This window comes from Lepidochelys kempii, chromosome 2 (assembly GCF_965140265.1).
Source record: "Lepidochelys kempii isolate rLepKem1 chromosome 2, rLepKem1.hap2, whole genome shotgun sequence".
In the NCBI taxonomy this organism is placed as follows: Eukaryota; Metazoa; Chordata; order Testudines; family Cheloniidae; genus Lepidochelys; species Lepidochelys kempii.
This window is the reverse complement of record NC_133257.1, coordinates 183,114,090-183,131,003: the sequence shown is the minus strand read 5'-3', so window position 1 is coordinate 183,131,003 and position 16,914 is coordinate 183,114,090. Positions and strand designations below refer to the sequence as shown.

General features: G+C 39.3%; 1 protein-coding gene across 8 annotated transcripts in view; it reads right to left on the bottom strand.

The window, feature by feature from the left end:
- Positions 1-16,914, bottom strand: part of PDE1C (phosphodiesterase 1C) — a 419,031-nt gene that overhangs the window by 355,999 nt on the left and 46,118 nt on the right. For all 8 annotated transcript variants that reach the window (XM_073332967.1, XM_073332968.1, XM_073332972.1 and 5 more), the window contains exons 2-3: positions 11,433-11,483; positions 2,428-2,599 (exon numbers count right to left, since the gene is read on the bottom strand). In XM_073332967.1, coding sequence (XP_073189068.1) covers positions 2,428-2,599; positions 11,433-11,483 — 223 coding nt within the window. The remainder of the gene's footprint in view (positions 1-2,427; positions 2,600-11,432; positions 11,484-16,914) is intronic.

Below are 16,914 nucleotides of genomic sequence, written 5' to 3'. Positions count from 1 at the left end.
CGCTCCCACCTCATCCCCAGCCGCTCTCCATCCCTGGCGTGGGTACGAGTGCAGCCACAAAGCTTAGGCACTGAGTGGCTTGGGACAGCTCTTCGTGGCACTGCCAGCGCTTTTGGGGCTGCAGCTCTTGCAGGCCCTACCCGAGCTGCCATGACCCTGGACTCTCACTGCAGCTGTGCTTCAACAGGGAGGAACTCCTCCAGAGAGTACAGGCTGGGATGGGAGGGGGTGCAGAGGACACAGGTCCCTTTGTGGTTGAGCTGAGCGGCTCCAGGGGAAGGGTTGCAGGGATGGATGGGAAGCAGGTCTCCAGCCCTGGGGGAAGGACCCCTAACCTATTGTTGCACCAGGGCCCTCTGAGGCCTTGTTATGCCCCTGAAAAAAGCCTTATAACCATTGTCCAATGTTCCTGTGCATCAAGCTGCAACCACTGTCCAATACATTTCATACACTGTTATACACACACACACTCAAGGAGAAGGTGATCATTGGACCCAAACTGTACAAAACTATATAAAAATTAAGATCCAAAATAGCCATGTACTTTCATATTCATAGCCAGTTGTGAAGCAAAATCAAGCTACAGCACTTGCTAATTTTCCATGCTACATAACAATGAGCACTGCACAGGAGACAACACAAGATCAAATGTCAGAGGTGTACTTGGAATATTATGTAAATATCATATATTTACATGAAAGATAGCAGCAATCATAAGGAAATATGACTCATCTGACACATGAGAGACACTTCCTTTTAACTACACTAGAAATGGATGGTATGGCCACGTATTGCTCTCAGTTCACTGACATTGGTGAGTCAGAAATAGTGAGAGAGTTCATGTATTTTATTGTTTATAATAGTGACCTTATAATAAAAGGCCAGCTCCTGCTCTCATCAAAGTCAATGGGAATCTTGTCTTTGACTCCAATGGGCATTGGAATGTTAATAGTATAATAATAATATTATAATAACCTGACATCCTCTTCCATAAATACCTGTGTTACCGTCATCAACCTTCTAGTCAAGTGCAGCTAGACTGAACAACTGTTGTAGCACATTTACTCCCCCAAATGGCAAGAGAGGTGGGATGAAGCCTTCTCCCCTAGGGGTCTCCACTTGGTGTGTGGTGGGCAACAAGACAAGAGGAATAGAGAGTTTCATATTTGCCAGGTACCCATCAGCTACCAGACACACTGGACACACTCAGTAACGTCATAAGAGCTCCCTTCACAGGGCCGGCTCCAGGTGCCAGCTTTGGTGACCATGATTTCTTAAGAAAAGATTTTGAGTGAGAGAAAGATTTGTATTGGGGGTCTTGATTTGACAATTGATTTTTAAATATCAGAGAAAGACAAAAGTAGGCTAAACTTTGTTTAATTTTTTTTTTAATCACAACTTCATCATAAAAGGCAGCTCCAGATTCTGAAACACGCAGCACTGCTCACTGCCTCACTACAAAATTCAGTCACAGAAAAACTGAAATGAAAGCACAGCAAGAGAGTTTTTGAGATACCAGGCAATGCTCACAAGGTGTCTGAGATCAGTACCTGGGCAAAGGGCTTTAACAGGCACACTAAAAATAGTGTAACTATACGAAGATTGATATCAGTTTGTACCCTAGAGTATAATTAAAACCACAGGCTTTGACACAGAGACATTTGTAAAAACAGGAAATGCTTTAGGTGTGGAGCAATATGTAATAGTAATAAGAGAGAATAGTTTAAAAACAAAGCCTCCAGAAGAAAAAACAAACACTGCTAGGTATTGCTGTGCACTTGGCACTCAGGTTTTGAAATTTCTATCAAATATCTACCCTGACAGGTACAGCTTTTCTATTTTAATTCATTTGTTTGGGAAAACTATAGTCAACAAAAGATGCTTCAAAGAAACGCTTCCCAAATGAACACTCACATGAATAAGCAAGTTGGAAGGAAGTACAATAATGTGCGTATCTCACATTTATGACAGCATAAGTCACCTGCACACAATCCCCTGTCCAGGAATCATCCTCCTTGACAAAAATATATTAACACCATATAGTTCTCAAGACTTCAGATCACCAGACAAATGACTCAGTTTGCCCCTATATCAGTACAGGATTTTATCTTTATTGTTACAATAGATTCACATGAAACAATACCAACCTTCAAAGGTGATTTCATGTAAAACTCTCAACAGAATGCCGACTCTCTACTGCATTATATCTGTCTAGCCTATAATCTTGTAATGAGGTCTGAGAAATGAAAGTCAGCAATCCGAACAGCATTACTTATAACCCTGTTTCTTCAATCCTACTCAGTACAGAGACACACCACAGCAGAAGGCTCCATTATATTGACTTCTTTAATCAAACCCACAGTACAGTTGCCTAACTTTAAAGAAAGCTAATTAAGGAAAAGCAAAATGTGTTCATGTCCATCAAACCTGAAAGATGTTTTCACTAATGCTTCTGGACTGTCCACAGGCGGTAGCTCATCTGCTAAGATTTCCTCCGGAGTCCTAGGATCATGAATGATGGTTGGCTTCTGCCTTTCTTTGAGATTATCAGTAAACCCACCAATAATGGTGTTCCATATGCAGTTTTGTGACTTTGACCCTTGAGAGAGAGAGAAAATTAATTAATCAGAGTGCTAACCTGTTTTCTCAGCAGTCTGGAGAAAGAAACATAGCAAATTATGTCTTTACCATTGGGTGTCTAGAATTTGGAGCTCTACCTACAGGCTTAAGTCCAAAGTGGAAATAAACACTAACATTCAGGATATCATTTTCAAATCCTAACCTACACTGTCCTCTTTGATTAAAGATTTATTTACAAAACAAAAATAATTGTCAGTAGAAAGTATTCTTCTGTTATTCTTCACACTAGATACTCAAACTACAACTGATCATGTAATGGAACATGATTAAGTTAAGGGTCAGCTCAACACAAGACATTGGCATCTAATTATTATCTTCAGTACAATTAGTTATCGTGTTTCTAATTTATTAAGATTAGATTACAGACCAAAAATTGTCTGTCTGAGGAACTAGAGCTAGTTGAAAAATGGATTTCTTTTAATGGAAAAATTTTGATTTTTTTCAGTGGCAATTCAAATACCAAAGTGTGTGTGAAAAATCAAAATATTCAATTTGGAAGAGTTGCTGTGATGCCTCATGGGAGTTGTAGGTCTGGTTCCTCATGATCCCACACTTCTCTATCGCAAGGATCTGTGGTTTGACTACATCTCACATGATGCATTATGGTCTCTCCCCCCCACACACACCTTGGCAGGGGAAAGCAATGCATCGTGGCAGTCCCTCACCATGATGAATCATGGAAAATGCCATCTGGCCTGGGAATCCAGCCCACAGAGGAGAACGGAGATATGTAGCCACTGAACTTCAACTCCTATGAGGCATTGCAGCAGTATTTCCAAATCAAAATATTTCACAGTTTTCAGCCAAAATATTTTGGTTTCCAAGTGTTCCGTTTTTTCAATAAAAATAGAAATTGTCCACAGAGGAAAAGACACTTTTTGCGAAAAATCTGCTAAGTTGAAAATCCTATTTTCTGTCAAAAAGCATTCTGACCAGCCCTTTGAGGGGCATTTTTAATATGTATGTTTATCTTCAGGAAAAAAGAAAACATTACTAGATACATCACTAATCAATCTTTGTGTGACCAGAATATCTCAGAGATGAGAACACAGGCATCACCTAAAATTCTCAACACACATTTGTAAGCTATACACCTACTTCACTGCCACCTAAAACCCTAGAAAGCCATATGCTTGGCTTAGGGGGGTATGCAACTTTTCTCTCACTGTGCATATGGGAGAGGGTTTCACCCTTACAGTTCTTCTCAGTACCAAAGTACATGTGAAAATCCCCAGATGTCAAGAGAAAAATGTGGCATACACTGAAGCATCTAAGCTACACGTTTAGAGGAATGTTCTCACGTAAATGCATTATGATTAGAGCTGGACAGAAAACATTTTTTCACAAAAGTTTCATGAAACGTTTTTGTCAAAATTCCTTTTTGATGTAAGTTTTACATTCAGCTCTTATATTGACATATGGCCAATGGCAACATTCCTACACCCTCTCCACAGTGCTCAGAATGCCAAATCAGGGAACGTAGCACCTAAATTCAGATCCCCAACATGCTACAATTAGGCCTTTTGGTAAAAAATTTAAAAAGTGAAAATATTGTGACATTCCACCGCCTCTCAACAAAAAATAAATAAAATCTGTAATGGCAACAGTGTTTTGCAAAAAGGTTAGTTATTATAAAAAAAGGCCATTTTTTAAACAACAAAAATTTGTATACGAAAAATTTCTATGAGCACTATTAGTTAAACATAGCACCTGCTTTTTAAAACAATATAATTTGATCATCTCTTCCATCTCCAGATTTGCCAGTCTTTCACCAACATTAAATTCACATGAAGACTTTTTTTTTCTTTTTTTAAAAATTAGACGTCAAGGCACAGCATTTCCCTATGTCAGGTCTTGCAACTTAAAAAAATTACAGTAAAATAAAAAAAACTTGGACAAAACTATGGATGAGATCTTCAAAAATGCCCAGATTACTTGTGCTTCTAACTCACTTCAGCACTTTTGAAAATCTTATCTCTACTACCATGCCAAAAACCTGCTACATGCCAAGTTTCAGACAGCATAGGATGCTGATGGTTTAGTTAGCAAACCCAAGAACAGTGGTGTATAACTGAAATTAGCTATAGTAGTGCCAACAGGCATCACACTATAATGATGTAGCATTAGCCCTACTGGATTTCATAGGATAAAAAGATAACTCCCTCTTCAGAATATCAAGCCTGCTTCTGGTCTTGCTCCAGAGGCTTGTAACTTCATGCAAAATTAAAATTGGAGAAATGGGGTTCATACTGAAATTAGCGACTCACTTTTATACAGCTTTTATAATGCTTTTGTAAGTTTCCAAGCATTCCTCTGTCATTCAGAAGCAAATTGTCCAGTAGCACTGACTAAAAAGCACATGACAGAACTAACAGTTCTTAGTCCTGACTGTCTGTCACTATAATATATATAAAGTGGGCAGTAAAACATTGAATAAAGCACATCTTGCCACCCTACCTCCTGAGAGAATGTCACAGGGAAATATAGCATTGCCATAAATATAAAGGGAAGGGGTAATCTCCTTTCTGTATACAGAATTATAAAATCCCTCCTGGCCAGAGGCAAAACCCTTTCACCTGTAAAGGGTTAAGAAGCTAGGATAACCTCGCTGGCACCTGACCAAAATGACCAATGAGGAGACAAGTTACTTTCAAAGCTGGGGGGGAGGGAACAAAGGGTCTGTCTGTCTGTCACTGTGAGGTTTTTGCCGGGAACAGAACAGGAATGGAGTATTAGAACTTGTTAGTAAGCAACCTAGCTAGAAATGCATTAATTTCCTTTTGTTTAAATGGCTGGTAAATAAGCTGTGCTGAATGGAATGTATATTCCTGTTTTTGTGTCTTTTTGTAACTTAAGGTTTTGCCTAGAGGGATTCTCTATGTTTTGAATCTGATTACCCTGTAAGGTATTTACCATCCTGATTTTACAGAGGTGATTCTTTTACTTTTTCTTTAATTAAAATTCTTCTTTTAAGATCCTGATTGCTTTTTCATTGTTCTTAAGATCCAAGGGTTTGGGTCTGTGTTCACCTATGCAAATGGGTGAGGATTTTTATCAAGCCTTCCCCAGGAAAGGAGGTGTAGGGCTTGGGGGGATATTTTGGGGGGAAGACATCTCCAAGTGGGCTCTTTCCCTGTTCTTTGTTTAACATGCTTGGTGGTGGCAGCATAGGGTTCAAGGACAAGGCAAAGTTTGCACCTTGTACCAAAGTTTTGAGGAAGTTTTTAAGCTAAGCTGGTAAGAATAAGCTTAGGGGGTCTTTCAAGCAGGTCCCCACATTGGTACCCTAGAGTTCAGAATGGGGAAGGAACCTTGACAAGCATTAATATTAATGTCATCTGTTCCTGTATACAGAGGTTGACAGTTATGCTTTGTCGTTATTTGTCTTATCAAAGATGTATGCTGTTTTCACCCAGGAAAAGTGATATACAGGCTTTGTCTGTGGCCAACTAATTCAGAAGATACGAGCCTGACAGGAAGAACAACCCTCCCTCCTCCCTCTCCCCTAAGTCTTTGGCTCAGATTTTTCAGTTTACCCAGCAGAGCTCCCTGACCCACATGTTTCTCAGTCAGCAGCCCATACAACTTCCCAGAATATAATCTAGCTGAGGCTGGAGCAACAGCTTCTGCAATCGTGGCTGCTCGGGGGTGGGGAGAGGAGGGAAGAGAGAAGGGAGAGTCAGAATCAGGGATGTGTGGCACACACCCGCTGAGAAAATAATTTGGGGCCTCTCCTCTCTGAATATTCTTCCTCAGCCAAGTCTCAGATCCTGACCATCCCATGCTACCCTCTCAAGAGGAAAAAGAATTACGTCTATTATAAGCTCTTTTGGACAGAGACTGCCTTTTTGTTCTGTGCCTGTACAACGCCTAGCACAATGAGTTCCTGGGTGGTTAGGCCTCTAACTACCTCAATTTTCAAAGGGTATTAAGTGTCTAATTGCCATTTGTGCCTAAAGTCACCTCAAGCCAGATGCAGAGCCTGGAATAAAACCCAGGTGTCCCGAGTCCCAGTCCAGTGCTCTATCCACTAGATCACACTGTCCCACAAACCTGCCTAGCCTACTATGTGCTCTCCCTAAATCACCCATCTCTAGTACCGGGTTTAGCAGGTCTCAAAATCCAACTGTTTGCATGAACAAAGTTTGGATCATATTATTATTTGGCCTGCAGTCCCTTCTCTCCTACGTCAGCCTGCAGAAATTTCAGCGTTGGATTTATTTCATCACAAATCACTTTTATAGTAATCTGGTAGAACATGGAAAACAACAGTTTAACCAATGGCTCCAAAAAGAAGGAAAAGCTGAATTATGAGGGAGAAAACTTATTGAAACCAGAAACATTTAAACAGGAGAAAGAAAAGGTGCTAAAATTATTTACTGCATTTTGTACATTGTTTCCTTTATTTCCAAACCTGTCCCCCAATGGTAGGAGTCTCTCTCTTGCTGTTTATCTCTAGGATTAGAAATTCAAAAGTCTGATGAATTTCTTTCAAGATCTACATGTTGGAGTAAGCCAACCATTAAGACAAATCTAATTCACTTCACTAGAGAGATGAAATGCCATGTCCACCCGTCTTAATTGACTGTTCAGGCTATTCATTATACATAAACAATTAGGCTTAAGTGAACTGCAGACAGCAAAGGATTGTTTTCCCCTATGGCTCTTCATGGTCAGACATCTGTCAGAATCTTTCAGCTGTCTGAAACACTGAACGGTAAGCCTTATGGATTTAACTCCCTATAGCCACAAGCACAACTGTTCAAAGCCTGATGGTGCAACACTACTTCATAACAAAGATGGCATGCTGAGATGCCAGCTATTGCAGCGATAAGAGTAGTAGCAACTTTCACAATAGTAGCTGATCGCTAAATATCTCTTTATACAATGAAACTTGGCATTTAAAAATACATAAAATTGGCTAACATGAGCCTGTAGAACAAATACAATTTAACTCCTCTTTTATTTCAAACTAATCAGCTCTGAAGGCCATGAATAGGCAGATCATCAGTGCCAGATCCTGTGTCTAAACAGGATGGGGCACAATTTTCTGGCCAGATGCAGGTGGCCAATGGCCCTATTTGTTTTTCCTCCATTATGTATAGCAACAGTCCTGAACTCAAAGCCTAGGTCCCCCAAATATATTAGCAATTTCAGATACAGGTCCACACTTCAGAGCTGGTCTCTAGCTCTATAAAAACCTGAATCCACATATAACTAAAGTTGTTGCTTTGAGACCATCTGTAACAATCCCACACCATTTAGGTGTTCCTCAATTACCAGTCCTTGAACACTTTGCTTTTTATACCATTCAGATAAGATTTGTTTTTGTATTGTACTGCTGTGTGTGTTCACTTAAAATATGGCACCAGTCAGGAAATGTGGAGTAAATTATAGTGTTATTGCTACCTCCCTAAAACATTTGGGGTCCCCCGCGGCTGCAGCAGACAAACAACTGACACAATTGCTGCCTGATGGATCTCTCTATTTTTGCCAACACAGTTCTAGCTCTAGGTTTTTTTCACATCCTTATAGGAGTTACTGCCTTATACTACTCCTAATGAGGGGTAATCACCACCAAACTGATTGAGTCATTATATCTGCAGCCTGGCTACCAAGTTACAAGGTCAAACTCCTACCAAAAAAGGTCTTTACCCCTTTAATTAACCGACGTGAACCCCATCTCATGTCACCATGACTATCATCCAAAAGGACTAAATTGAGTTACTGTCTATGTTTTATTAATATCACTCTCCACGAGCCAGCAAATGGCCTTGGGAACTAACTCACTTCACATGGTCAGCAAACCATTGATTGCAGCAGGGGCTCCTATGCATGGCACTTACCTGAAGGCCATGAGTTGGCTAACAGTATTGAATTCAGTGGACACCATCTCTAAAAATGTGGCCTGACGGATCCAAAACTATGACAGAACCAGGAACAGAACCCAGATTTCCTGAGGTTTAGGCCTATGCTTTATAGACAACCATCCTTGCCTTCGTAAATTATGTAATTATTAAGGTCTAGTTTTGTACTGAAATGCCAGCTCAGCCCCATGTCATGACTTATGCTGGCCCCACTAATAAAAGAATATTGAAGCATAAGTAAATGGTATCCCCTCAACCCAAAAACTCAGCCTCCGGTGATATTTGAATAGTAACCTACAATCCCAGATCACACTTTTTACCAACTATAATGAACAAAAAAGAAGTTTGAGAAAAAATTCAAAAAACTTTCATGTTTTTCGTCTGCTTTTCTTTGCAGTTTCATCACCATTTGCTATTTTAGCGATGGACTAACAACGATTAATCGATGGAGTCCCCTAACTTAAGGCTCTGCTGCCTACAAATTTGGGAAAAATAAACCTTAAATCAAACTGACATGCCAGTACAATTTATTATTTTCTTACTTCAGTTTAGCCTGTTCGCTTTTCTGCATACATAGCAGTCAGTCTCTCTGAATCATTGTATCTGATATGATTTAGTCATGTTTCATCTGTACAGTGTACAATATGCTTAGAGTGCCATCATGTGACTGTGTGGGAATACTGCACTACAGATGTATTTTCTTTTGATGTGCTCAATAAGAGGAAATCAATTTTCAACCAACATACATGTGAATGACCTTAAAAGTAAGATGTATTTATTTTTTAAATGGGCACCTAAGCTTTGTGTTCTCTGGGGCCTATTTGCAGGTGCAAAGGCAGGTTTGACACATTCAGTGTGTGTGCTGTATATTGAAAAGAAAAAATTTTTGCCCACAGTGAGACACCAGTTTTCTGAAGGTGTTACCTATGCTAAGTATTGTACCCGCCACCGTGTGTTGAATGTTGGCAAATAATGAACCTTCTTAATAGTGACCGCAGTCTTTCGTCTGCCAAGTAATCACACAGCATCATAAAATTATACATAGTGGAGATGGAAAATTCCTATTAGGCCATCTAATCATCTCCATCCTACTTTCTAGTGCTTTGTCCCATCAAATTTTAAATGGCCCATTGTGACCGGGTGCCTGGATGGACCGCACTGAGAATGCCATATGCAGAGCAGACTGCAAGGGATGGGGGAGACAATCCCCTAAACTGGTGGTTTATTCTATAATTAGATTCATCTAGCCAGTAACAAAACAGCTTCTGTAATACCGCACGGGTTAAAAAAAAAAACATCAAATACAGTCTCCTTTAAGAATTCCAGCCCTTGACTCCCATCTAGACAGCCAAGTCTAATATAGTGAGGGATTCCTGAAAACCTGATTCACCATACGGGAAGTTCACCAGTCCTAAAGGACTGGACACTTATCCCCAGATCAATAGGAGTCTCAGACCATAAACAATAATCCCGCTGATGCCAATGCTTTAGTAACTAAAACTAAAGGTTTAATAATAAAAAGGAAAAAGAAGAAAGTTGCAATTGGTTACAAGATCAATATACATACAAATATGTGTAAAGTCCTTAGGTCAGTTTAATAGTACAGATGGTGAGGCTGCTGATTTGTAAAACTCTTTCTGGAATCAATTTAAATGGTTATAGTCCAATAGACAGTCCAGGTGTGTATATATAGTCTGTTCAGATTCTTCAAGGAGAATTCCAGGTGATCCAGAGTAAACCTGGAGACCTCAGTCTTATGCCTTAAACCTTCCCTGTTAAAGTTTAAGCAGACTGAGATGGCAGGATCAGGCCGGGGCTTTCCTTTATAGCCCTGTAGCAACCTGACAAGCCTCTTGTCACAGCAAGACCTTCCCCTGAGGAAGAACAGGCAACGGTGGACCACTGCTTTGAAGCTAATCTTCAATTTCCTACATACACAGGTAAACTAGTGCATTCATTCACATAAGGCAATTAGAGTACTTTATTATAGCACAGAAAGTTAAGCTGAAGACAATGCAGATAATATTAGTTTCCTACAGGATCTTACATCTTTGATCTTAAGGTTAACTAAACCATCCTCATGAATAATAAGGCAATTAAGATATGAAAGGGAATTAGCATCTACAAGCTAATCCAGTTACATGGTTAAACTCCTAACAAGATATAGGTAAACACAGACAAATACACTTGACTTCCACCCTTGATTTCTATTACTACAAATAAATGGGTTAATGATTGCTGGTCTAATATATCTCTTTGAAGTTCACATACAAGTAGGTTATTTTGATTACATTTTAGTGCCTCTTGTTAAATTGTTACGGATCATACACAGGTTGGCTGTCTGTCAGTGTCAGACCCATGTGTTTAGACTTCTCCTCGTAGCCCAAGGAAGTTATTCCCACAGCTAAGAGATGCCCCTGTTTAGGATTCATATCTGACTCAAGTTTTCTTTTGTTTAATTTACACTCCCTCTAGTATCACAAACTGAGTGTATATATAGCAAGAGGTGCTGAAAGATTTACTGATTTGGTTAAAAAGCATCCTTGCAATACTATTTTAGGGCCTGATCCAAAGCCTGCTGAAGCCAAAAGGACTTTCCATTGACTTCAGTGGACTTTGGATCAGGCAATTATTGAACATCTGTGTTTTTATAACAAAAGAGCAACTTGAAACAGGAAGGTATTCCTAGAGCTTTAAAATTCTCCCTGCTCTGAAGAAGGAATTCCATTCAATATCATTGCATTCTTGTAACAGACACTTCCTGCAAGGTCTGCAGGAATTTTGAGGCTCCAGAACTCTATGTTGTAATGTAAGCTGGGGTGCCAAGACTGGCAGGCAATATGAAGTTAATGAGATTTACCAGAGATGCATTTCTATGCAACACAGTAGGTGTAGAAGTGAATGAGTTAAAAATTGGTTACTTACGAGCAAATCGTGAAAGTGGTCGAGCATTTTTGTTGCCTGTCTCATTTGCAACTGAAAAGAGAAAAATATTATATTAAAATTTGTGGGTCATACTGGTATTTTCATTAGCATTAGACAATATCCACATGTAAAACCTATAACTAGGGCCGTACCAATTTCACGGCCATGAAAAACGTGTCGCTGACTGTGAAATAAGACTCCCATGAAATCCAATCTCCCCATGCTGCTGAGCGCACCTCAGCCAGGAGCTCCTAGCTGCTAATCCAGGCCAGGCTAGGGAGGGACAGGAGATGTCCTTCCCCTGAATGGCCGCTCTCAGTGGGGAGATCAGACTCCACCTCCAGAGCCAGAGCAGAAGTGAGGATGGTATACAAGGAAGGGTGTCCTTTTGTGAGGATATCTGGTCCATGCTGCTTCCAAGCCGGACTGGAAATACCAGTGAGAACAATCTTTCCCTTACAGCATCAAATGCAAGAAAAACTAATTGTGACAAGAAAGCGGTTTCATAAACTTCCATGAAGACACAGTATGTTGAAACAAAATCTTTTCAAAAAAATATCCAGTTTCATTTCAGGTTTCCCCTCTTATTCTCAAGTCTTTTTACATTTATCAAAACTGGGATAGCACCTGTTATCTAAATGCTCAGAAAGATTACAATGGAGTTTATGGGCAACTATAATTCTCAAATTAGCCAGCAGATGGTGCTATTATGATGAATTATACTGTATAATCCCTTCCATTTGATTTTCAATCTCTCTCAGTAAAGGAACATGTATAAAAGCAAGGTGATGAGCACAGGGGAACTTGATGCTGATTTTTAATGAGAACTTTGCGGCAAGCCTATCAATTATTCCTCCTTATGAGCATTCATGAGAGCAGCCCAAGAGGGGGTGTGTAGAAACAACCTCAGATTTGTTAGGATTGCATCTGAAAAATGGAAAGGGATGGGAGAGAGGGAGTGGAGAGGAGTTCTCTCCTTTTTTTGTGTTTTTTATAGTGTATAAAATTCTCAGAGGTGTTTTCCCCCTCACATGTTTTTCACAGTGGAAATTCCAGTCTTGTTTCCCATATTTTTTCCTGAAAGACACTCTGGAGAACTGAAGAACTGGAAGCTTTGTGTCATTAGAAACATTATGAAAAGGAAACCTTTGTAACTAAGAAGGGATTTCCCTCTCCAGAGTGTTTGAAGTGCTCTGGGGTTTGTTTTATTAAGGACTTGTCTTCACTACCATGTGACATCAGCGCCAGTGCATCGATTCAGCAGCCCAGATGTAGTACGTCTTCAACAGACGTGCTACATCGATGGGACAGCTCTCTCCCATCAACGTAATTACTCCACCTCAATGAGAGGCAGAAGCTGTGTCAGAGGGAGACCATCTCCTGCTGACATAGCAATGGAGACACCACTTTAAGTCGATGTAATTTACATTGCTCAGAGGGGTGGTTTTTTCACACCCCTGAGCAATGTAAGTTACATTGACCTAAGCGGCAGTGTAGACAAGCCCTAAACACTAACTCAAAAACCTGACAAATGCTTGAGGAGGAAGTACATCTTTGTTAGTCAAATGTGGGAAAGAAGTTGACTTTTAAAGGTCTAAGAAAGTAAGTCACCATGCACACCCAAGGAGATTGCGTGTATTTCTGTGGTAACATGTAAGGTCATGTCACCTTTAAGTCTATTTCTTCAACCACAACCTACCCCTTTTTATGTTGTGCTCTCGGCTGATTTTTAAAACCAAGCATAAGCCTGATGCAATTCAACATAATGAGGGTCCGATTTTCATATGGTGTGATCAATAACTCTGAAAATTAGCCCCTAAATTCTGAATGCTCATTTGAACACCAGAAACAAGTAATTGGACACCTAATTTGAGGCTTCCATGTTTGCAAATTGGACCATAACGTACTGTAGCTAAGAATGATGTCTGGATTTACAATTAAAAAGCCAACTACCCTTTTAAAATAGAGTTAATGCTACCACTACAGCAATAAATTCCAAGCAAACTGGGGAAAGTCCCAGAATGACACTACTAAATTGCTACAGCTCATGTAGAAAAGAAAATATGGCATTTTGGGATCTATTCCATTAACATTAATAAGAGTAATGCACACACAAATGGTTTGTAGTTTTCAGATAATCTCCTCCAAGAACCTAATATGCAAATCATGAGGTAATATTTACTTCATTATACAAAAGTAACATTTATGAATGATGGCTGAGGGACTCCAATTTAGAGTGTGAAATCCTTGCCCTGAAGTCAATGGCAAAACTCCCAGGATTTCACCCTCAGATTTTTATTCTACTTTGTTTTTTACTACTTCTATCTTCTTCTATAAGGAAAGTTGGTCCAGTGGTTAGGGCACTAACGGAGAACTTGGGATACTCGGTTTCAAGTCCCTGTTCTGACATGGGTTTCCTACATGACCTTGGGAAAGTCATTTAGCCTCTCTTTGTCTCAGTTCCACATCTGTATAATGGAGATAATAGCACTTCCCTACCTCACAGCGTTGTTGTGAGGATAACTACATTGAGATTGTGAGATGTCAAATACAGCAGTAAGGGAGGGCCACATTAGTAGCATAGATACACCTATAGTAATTTAGCCTCTATTGATCTCAAATCCATTCTACTCACTCCCCAACAGGTGCAGAGGTCTTTTAGTGGCAGAACCATTGCACAAGGTGAGGAAGAAGAGGAGAAGATTTGGGGATATCACTAAATGGGTCCACACTAGTGTAGGGCCAACTATTCATAGTGCCGCTTTTTCTATTCACAAATTATCAAACAGACTTTTAGGACCAGATCTTTAGCTGGTGAAAGTCAGTGTAGCCCTACCGACTACAGGACAAATACATCAATTTACACCTGCTTAGGATCATGGCTTTAGACTGTACAAAACTATTTGTTGTTCAACAAATGGTTATACCAGTGTAATACTGCCTATGGATAGATCGCAATTAAGTTGGCACGGGGACTACCACTTCCATTATAGTGCTATTCATATTGCACAGTAGTATTTGTGCCATGTGACTGGATACCTCGATCACATGGTCTTGTTTTGGTCTCTAATGGATGACATGTGATTAGAGGGCTTTCAAGATGGTATTTACACTGTTAGTGCAAACACGCATAGAATTTCCCTTGTGCAGGCCTTCAATTACAATCCTAAACAGTTTTTGTGCTAAGCTGTGCACATATGCAGTTGTTCCTTAACGTCTGCATTCTACCCAGAGGTGGTTAAATATCAGTGCTCGCTTTAGTATTACCTGTGTAGTTTATAAAGCAATTTGGGTTCTTCCTTAAGACACAAAGAGCTGCTATAGACAGTTAATGTACAATAAGTTATTCTCATTACAGTGAAAATTGGGCTAACATTCCCCTGCTATCTATGGTCATCTGTCTTAATGGGCAGCAAAATATCAGTTCCAATCAGAGTCCCTCATATCAAATGCACTATGTTTTGCAACCACTCATCACAATGTCCAGAAGTTGTACCCTTTCAGGTTTCAGAGTACCAGCCGTGTTAGTCTGCATTCGCAAAAAGAAAAGGAGTACTTGTGGCACCTTAGAGACTAACCAATTTATTTAAATTTAAGTTGGTTGGTCTCTAAGGTGCCACAAGTACTCCTTTTCTTTTTGTACCCTTTCAGTTTGTTATTATTGCAATAGTAAATATATGATATCCATAGTTTGTTCTCAGACTAAAATAGACTACTCAAATATATGTGCATTGTATGCCAGTTTAAATATTAAGCCAGTTCTCAAATTTTTAACTTCACTGGACAAGCGTATTATCTCCTTTTTTTTATTTAAAAAGGTAGCAATTTCAGCAGTATACCTCCTCATCAATCAAGCTGTCAAAAGTTCTTTGTCAAAAATCTCTAGTACAATTCAAAGAAAAAAAATATACCAATTTGTAGTAATAACTCACTCAGACTGACAGATGAAGACAACTGCATATCTTCCCCACACTGCCATTTAACAAATGAGATGCCAACAAAAGCCACAAAACACTTTTTCAAGAACACAAAAATATTAGAAATGGACACACTGCTTTAAATAAAGCAAGAACTCTTCACACATACACATATAAGGACACAATTCATGCAAAATTTGAAAAGAATTTTCTTTGAAGTTAAAACACCCTTTTTCTCATTTTCATTCACCTCTCCTTAAAAGCTTGCCAACTGCTTGATATAACTACATAACTTTTAACAGTTAGTATTGGAACTAAGTAAGTTATTTCCTAGAATAATAAGTATGGGGAAAATACAAGGCAATACTGCAGACAGAGATAATCATTAGTAGTTATTTTAGGTCATACTGGCCAATTTTTCAGTAACCAGGACCATAAGCAGAAGAACCACAATATGATTTTTTTAAAAAAAGCTATTCTTGTGGAATTTCTGATCCAACCAGAAGCATATGAAATCTCATGAGACAAATCGCTCCTTGTGCAATTTTCAGTCCAGTATTGAGACCAAAGCAGCTGATATCTTTCAGATAACCATGGAAACTTTATCTGAACGGAACCTCTAAAGCTTTTGAAGTTCACCCATCACTACTTAAATTCCACGCACATGATCCATGGAAAGCTAAGTGAGCTGGTCCCGCAGGTCTCTGAATCAAAGAATAGTTTGTTCCCTACCTAACTCTACCCAACGTTGTTAGCTCTCCAAGGATTCCTTTTGTGCTCGAGTACAGTACCATTCAATAATTTCAGCAATTCAATATATGAGCTGCATGGACACTACTGTAGCCAGCATTAAAGCGGGTGGTGTAATACAGGAAAAGGAGTCAGCAGAGACACCACTAACTTACGGAGAAGTGAGTGTTGAAACTATGTCACATGCTATTTTTGCTGATTAAAAAAAATGTATATCAGAATAATGCACACCTCTATGGACTAAAAAGCCTGCTCAGTTTATTAAAACTTAAGGTATTTAAATGGAAAAGGCACAGCATTAATTTAATTTCTCATAGATTTAATCATTATATAATATTTTGCATTTCCTCAATGCTTTCCTTTTGAAGATCACAAATCACTTTGTAGACATGGTTCCATTTCAAAATACTCCTGTAACAGACAACTATTATCTCTATGTACAAATGGTGAAAGTCTGTCTCATGTTTTCAAAACCAATTCTAAGTGTATCTGGGGAAATATGTGCAGGCTCTCTGCTTAGCTGCCTTTATGCGCATCACATGCTATACCTGCTCAATCATTGGAAGAAAACTGTCAAATATGCTAACAAATTCAATGGTTTCCATATGAAAGGAAATTAAACTGTAGATCAGTCAGATTCCTGAAAGAAAGTTAATTTGCGGTGGAAGACGCCTTGCTCCCTCAGGTAACTTAAGTGTGCATCCTTGAAAGCACATCCACTGACTCTACAAGCACAAGATTTCACATCATCTGTGTTCCACTGACAAATATGAAAATGTTTTCAGAACTGAAAGACTAGGAACACACAATAGAAG